This window comes from Nannospalax galili, unplaced genomic scaffold, assembly GCF_000622305.1.
Source record: "Nannospalax galili isolate Female #2095 unplaced genomic scaffold, S.galili_v1.0 scaffold1600, whole genome shotgun sequence".
NCBI classification, from domain to species: domain Eukaryota; kingdom Metazoa; phylum Chordata; class Mammalia; order Rodentia; family Spalacidae; genus Nannospalax; species Nannospalax galili.
The window spans coordinates 14024-20839 of NW_008346116.1; the positions used below are offsets into that span (position 1 = coordinate 14024).

Below are 6816 nucleotides of genomic sequence, written 5' to 3' on the forward strand. Positions count from 1 at the left end.
GAGAAGACCAAGTTAATAAAAGTAGAAAAGAAAAAGGGACATTACAGCAGATATCAATAAAATTCACAAAACTGTAGGAATATATTTACAGAGTTCTAGTCCATAAAGCTGGAAAATTTAAAGGAAATGGACAAATTCTGAGATGCACAAAATACGGCAAAATTAAAGCAAAATGAATAAATAATTTGAACAGATCCATAACCAGCACGGAGACTGAACTGGTAATAAAAAGCCTCCAAGGAAAAATAATTCACATATATTTACACATGCGTGAGGTCGTGCCATATACACTGTGGGAACATTATCAAAGTTTAAAGTGCATACAGTGATTATGAACATTGGTAGAACATTATAGAATGGGATCAAATCGAATTAACCAGCATTTCAGTCTTGCAGGTAACTATTTGAGGTAAGAATTTTGAATGTTTCCTACTTCACAGTTTGCACCTTCCTGATGGTCAGTGTGCAGGATGTGTCACTAACTGCTGATCCTCTGGTGTAGAAAGAACTTCACACTCCTCCACCACCATCTACTTCTCTTTCCACAGCCGTGTATTCAGTCTCTAAACCATCAGATTCCTGAGAACGTAAATATAAGGGTGATGCATCTCCTGTGTTCAGGTTTCTGGGTAATTTCACTAAACATACTGTCTTCTCATTCTGTCCATGTGCTTGTGAATTTAAAAAATTACTTCTTTTTAATGTCTATTTTTCAGTGTTTACACATGCTGAATTTTTCCTATTTATCCATTGGGCATTAATGGTAAATAATGCTGAAATTATCACGGAAGGGAAAATCTCCCCTAACTACAAATTTCATTTCAGTTGAATATGCACTGAGAAGGGAAAATGGGACCTGGAGAGATGGCTCGGCAGTTAAGAGAACAGTCTACTCTTGCAAGAGTTGGGCTCGGTTCCCAGCACCCACATAGCAACTAACAACCATCTGTAAGGCCAGCTCCAAGGGAATGTGATGCCCCTTTCTGCCCCCTAAGGTATTGCATAACACAGGTGCACTCACAGGAAAGCAGACAATACACTCACATACATAAAACTAAAATAATAAATAATTATAATAAATAAAATATTTTTAAAGAATGGTGTGACGGTATCACATGATTCTTTGGATCATAGATCTCTGAGGGACCTATGATCTATTTTCCACACAGCTGCATTAACTTATGTTCCCATCAGTGTGGTGCAGGGCGCCCTTTGCTCCTCATCCTCAGAGATTGGATTCTACCCCTCCCTTTGGTAAAGAGGGACGTTCCGCCAGGTGTGAGGTGATGTCTCATTTTCCTCTCATTTTCACTTCTCTTGTGATGGGAGATGATGACAGCTGTGCACTGGTGTCACTGATTCTTAGATTTTTCCTCATAAATGTTATGCTCTTTCACCTGCTTTAAATCAAGTAATTAGCATTCTTATTACTCAGTGGTTTATAGGCCTTCATACTTTAGGAATTAGAATATTGTCATAAGAAATAGAAATTTTGGAGCCTGAGTATTATTATAACATAACAAAATCCCCAAGAACTTTGTAAATACAGTTTCCATAATAATTTTAACTATAACATTACTAGGCTGGTGAGATGAATCATCTGGTAAGGTGCTTGCCACCAAGTTTAAGGACTTGAGTTTGATCCCCAGAATGCACATGATCAAGAATTGACTGTCATGTTATCCAGGGTAAGGATCAGCCTGTATGGCTGCAGGTGACACAGGATGAGCTCAGCAACCTGCAGGTTACACATATTGTCTCTCATTCTATGACTGCCATCAGTACCCTGAGAGCTCTGACATCTACTCTGAGAACTGTCTTCTTTAAGGAGTCCAGCCCCATCCTGCTATGCAGCAGGAGGACATGCAAATACAGCCTCCCTCTGCTCATGAAAACCAGCCCAGCCCTGACCCTGCAGCTCAGCAGAGGAGCCCAGCCCCGCACTCCCTGTGTTCCCATTCAGCAACCAGCCTGAACACAGACTCACCATGGGGTTGGGGCTGAGCTGGGTTTTCCTTGCTGTGCTCTTACAAGGTAATGTATGGAGAAGAAGAGATGTTTAGTGTGTGAGAGGACAAGAGAAAAAGGACAGTGGACATGTGTGACAGCTTCCTGACCAGGATTCTCTGTGATTGCAGGTGTCCAGTGTGAGGAGAAGCTGGTGGAGTCTGGAGGAGGCTTGGTGCAGCCTGGAGGGTCCCTAAAACTCTCGTGTGTGGCTTCCGGATTATCCTTCAGTGGTTACTACATGAGCTGGGTTCGCCAGGCCCCAGGGAAGGGGCTGGAGTGGATCGCAAGGATAAGTAGTGGTGGTAGTAGCAAATACACAGACTCTGTGACGGGCCGATTCACCATCTCCAGAGACAATGCAAAGAACACCCTGTACCTGCAAATGAACAGTCTGAGAACTGAGGACGCGGCCACCTATTACTGTGCAAGAGACACAGTGAGTGAATGCTATTTGGTGCTCAGACACAAACCTCCATGCGGAATGCTCACGACCAGCAGGGGGCGGGGAACACACAATTAGCTCAACTTCACCCCAGAAAAAGGGCACTGGGGCAGGAAGGACTTGACTCCACAGGGTGTCAGCCACCTGTCCATATTATGGAACATTTTTCTCAGGAACGATGTTTATAATTAGGGTATGTGATACCTTTTGAAGATTCTGAATAACAAAAAGTTTTGGCTTCTGTTGTGATATATTTAATTACAGGACAAATTACAGTCTCACACAAGGGCAGAAATGACTCTCCCATGGGCATCAGGGTCAGATCTGAGGACTCAGAGACCCTGGAGAGTGTGACCCCCAGGATCTTAGGTTAGAGGTGCAATCGCAACGCAGGTTGGAAAGAACAGTGGGCCAGGCAGGATCAGTGACCCATGAACCCTTAAGACCTCCAGTCTGTCTTCACACAGGGAAGAGCAGGGTGATGGGGAGGTGCAGCATTTCCCCATTGAAGGGGGGCTCACAAGACTCCACCCTGCTGAGATTATTGACAGTAAACTCGGCTGAGGGGAGGGTATGACTTCCCTCGGTGGTGCAGTCACTCCTAAGTTACCAGAACTACAGGAGATAACCACTTTGCCTTGCGCATAAGCAGTGCTAAGTAACTGAGTAGGACAGACATGAAACAGGAGGGACAGTGTTGGGAGGAAGAAGGATTTCAGTTATGGAGGGAAGGGAGATGAGAGAGGACAAAGGGGTGGGGATTTATTATGTGCATGTGTGATAAACATATATGTATACAATAAATAATAAAATAATCATATTTAATAAATGATCTTACATCACAGATATGTGCTCATCCATCGTGACTGCTGTTCCATTCGCAATAGTCTGGATGTAGAAACAACTCAGATGCACATCAGTGGATGAGTGGATAAAGACAGTATGGCACATTTACAGAGCAGGGTATTGTTCAGCTGTCAATAAAACTGGAATCAGGAAATTTGTCAGTGATTAGATGGAGCAATCACCGTGAGGGAGCCCAGCCCCAGAGAGAAAAGGTCCAAAGTTTTCGATCATTTGTGCATGTTATCTTTGAATATTTAGATACGTGGATTTCATTTGAAGTAGCCACAGACTTCAGGAAATTAATCAGGAAAGCTGTGGCAGGGGCCAGAGCTGGAGGAGAGGGAATTATGGTTTCCAAAGAGTTAATGCGATGGGGATGGGAAAACAGCTTAGAGAAGGACATACAAGAGGGTCAAAGAACATTTCACACCTGTTAACAAATCATACAGAACCCACTACTGCCAAGGCCTCCTAAATATATACATATGCAGAGAGAGAGAGGAGAGAGAGAGAGAGAGAGAGAGAGAGAGAGAGAGAGAGAGATTTACACTATAATGGGGTGACAATGCTCCTACTAGATATCACAGTCTAAAAATGAAAAGTCCAGTGCCAGGAATGAGCATCCTCTTTTGGAGTTTTAGTCCCTGAGTTCTCATAAACACCCAAATATTAAAGACTAGTGCCATCGCTCTTGGTGACCCTCCATAACTTGACTGTCAGCCCTATCGCTGAAGACACTACATACTTGAATCCTAGAACATGGAGAAATCTAGTACCAACCTGACAACTTCATCCATACTGACTAGCTTTTACACCGATGAAAGATGCTATACAGGATACAAGAACAGAAAAGTGATCATCAATAATATTACCCAGTTGTGAACCTTGCCTGCTACAACAATGATCTGTCTTTGCAAACTTTGTCACTGTTGCAAACAATGCTGTCACAAATGTCATTGGAGTAACCAACCACTTTCTGACTGGATTGAAGGCCCACTCCACAAAGGGGAACCTATACCTGACACCATTATTGAGGCAAATAGTCTGTGTCTAGAATGAAGTTGGAGGTTTCAGAAGGTGCACGGGGTGAAGGTGTGTGATGGATTGTGCTAATTATCCACTCTACGGTATCTGGAACCATCTAGGAGACAAGTCTCTAGGCACAGCCTTTGTTCATGCCTGTGAGAGATTATGTTCATTAGGTTTATGGAGATATGAGACCCCTACACCCCAGCCCCCAGGAGTGTTCAGATATCTCTCTCCCTAAGCTTGGCCTCTAGACAGCATAACATGAAGACTGATTCAATACCAGCACTCCTCGCTTTCTGGTTCCTGGTTGTGGTTGTAATGTGACCAACTGCTTTAAGCCCCTGCAATGGGGACAGCTTGAGAGGTCTTAAGTCTTTCCCGATATCCAGGTTCAACTTCTGCTTCCTGTGGCTGCAGGAAATGTGAGCACTTTCTGCTGTGGCTGTCATCATGATGGATTGTACTCTTGAATAGTGAGGCAAAATACAGCCTTTGGGTTTAGGTGTTTTTATTATGGTACATCAGCACATTAACTAGACATATATTAATGCAAGCGTAATCTGAGCGTGTGGGTGATTCTAGGAGCTCAGTGGTATCTGCTCACCTTTACTAACTGACTGCACTTGGCATAGGGACAAGGCTCTAAGAGCACCTACAATCGCAACACCCTCCCCCATGTCCCTTCTCCAGCTGCAGTTTAAGGACTACACAATCAGAGTCCTCAAGAGAGCAATGGGGACCATGGAAATCACTCTCCGGCAGGTGCCACCCAGGCAGTAAAGAGCTCATCTGATGGCCTTGGTCCTCAGGGAAGACACCAGTGTTCTAACAAGGGAACAGGGCTCCTATGGAACATGGAAAAATGTCCCTGCAATAGGCACCATTAGGAACAATAAGAAGTGTAATTGGTCCTTGCAACTGAATGCGGCAAGCAGCAGTGAGTGCCAGGGCATTTTAGCAGAGGGAACAGGGCCATGGGAACGTCATGCTGAAGTTCTCACAGGTGCCTCTCTTCGCAGAGATGGAGAAGTCAGTCTCAAGACTATGAAGGCAGAACAGACCCGCCCCTCACCTTACTGGATGGATTCTCTACGACAAGCACTGCTTCTTACATCAAGATCACCAGCTCTCAAGGATAGAAACTGGTTGAGACTGGAGGATTTCCTGTGTCACTAAACACAACCAACCAACCAACCATGCAAAGCACAGCTACATTTCAGGTCACACACCCAACACCCAGTTCCCCATGGAGCTGAGCTCTATGATGGCTGTTTTCAGATCCCTGCATTACTGTGAGATATGCAGGGATTCGTCAGTATGAGCCTAAACACTGCGTACCGACCAAGTCTTGTCTCCAAAGTATGTTCTGTTTTCAGCAGTAGGGTCTTCCTTCAAGTTCTGGGAGGTAATCAAGGACTGCGACAATACCTGTGTTACAGAGTTGCACAACTGATCACACATAGAGACTGTATGTCTGAGAGATTCCCAGGCCTAGGTGACACATCTATGGTAGAACCTATACACCTGAGGCTCATGGAACAGAGTGTAACATTGAACAGAGTATGAATACATCCCAAAACTCTAAACAGTGACGCTTGTCAGGTCCCATAGAATGTCTTAATTCATAAGGATGCTCTCGTGATGATCATGCCATGCCACAGACCCAACCAAGAGTTTAATCCCAGCACTTGGGAAACAGAAGCAGGTGGATCTCTGTGAGATCAAGGTCAGCCTGGTCTACACAGTGAGTTCCTGGCCAGCTGGGCTATGAAGACCTTCTATAGAAAAAGAAAAAATAAAGGTTATTAAAAGATGCAAGAGATATGGTGTTGGCTGGAGAGATTGCTCAGTGGTTAAGGGCACGTATTGTTCTTGCAGAAGACCTGGGTTCAAATACCAGCACCCACATGGTGGCTAACAACCATCCATACCTTCAGTTCTAAGGAATCTGACATCGTCTTCTGTCCTCTGTGGGCACTACATGACACAAGTGCACTCACACACATGCAGGCATAACACTCATAAAACAAAAATAAATTAATAAGTTTAAAAACATTTTAAAGCTGCAAGAGAGAAAGATGTAGTCACTTATAAAGACAGGCCTATCAGAGTAACCAATAGTTACTCAGTAGAATCTTTTAAAGCCAGGGGACTCGGAAAGATGTATTCTAATTTCTTATAGATAACAACTATGAATCCAGACTATAGTAAGTGGGAAATCTATTAAGGTTGAAGCAGAAGCTCAAGCAAGACAAAATCCCAGCACAGACCGGGGAAGAACCCAATTCTAGCTGAGAAACTACTGGAAACCGATGGCTTCTGGGAAGGGGAGTCAATTTCTGTTAAGCTTGTGAATCGATAAGTAAACCAGGTCCAGTGGATGAAAACACAGAATGGCATTTGGGGACACAAATTGGCCTCTCTCTCTCTCTACACACACACACACACACACACACACACACACAGAGCACATGAGATGGGGGGGGGGG

General features: G+C 44.1%; 1 gene segment (V, D, J or C); it reads left to right on the plus strand.

Moving 5' to 3' along the window:
- Positions 1-1958: 1958 nt before the first annotated feature.
- Positions 1959-2530, plus strand: LOC103741712. The segment is given in 2 exon segments: positions 1959-2034; positions 2139-2530. Coding segments are annotated over 2 exon segments (438 nt in total).
- Positions 2531-6816: the final 4286 nt, after the last annotated feature.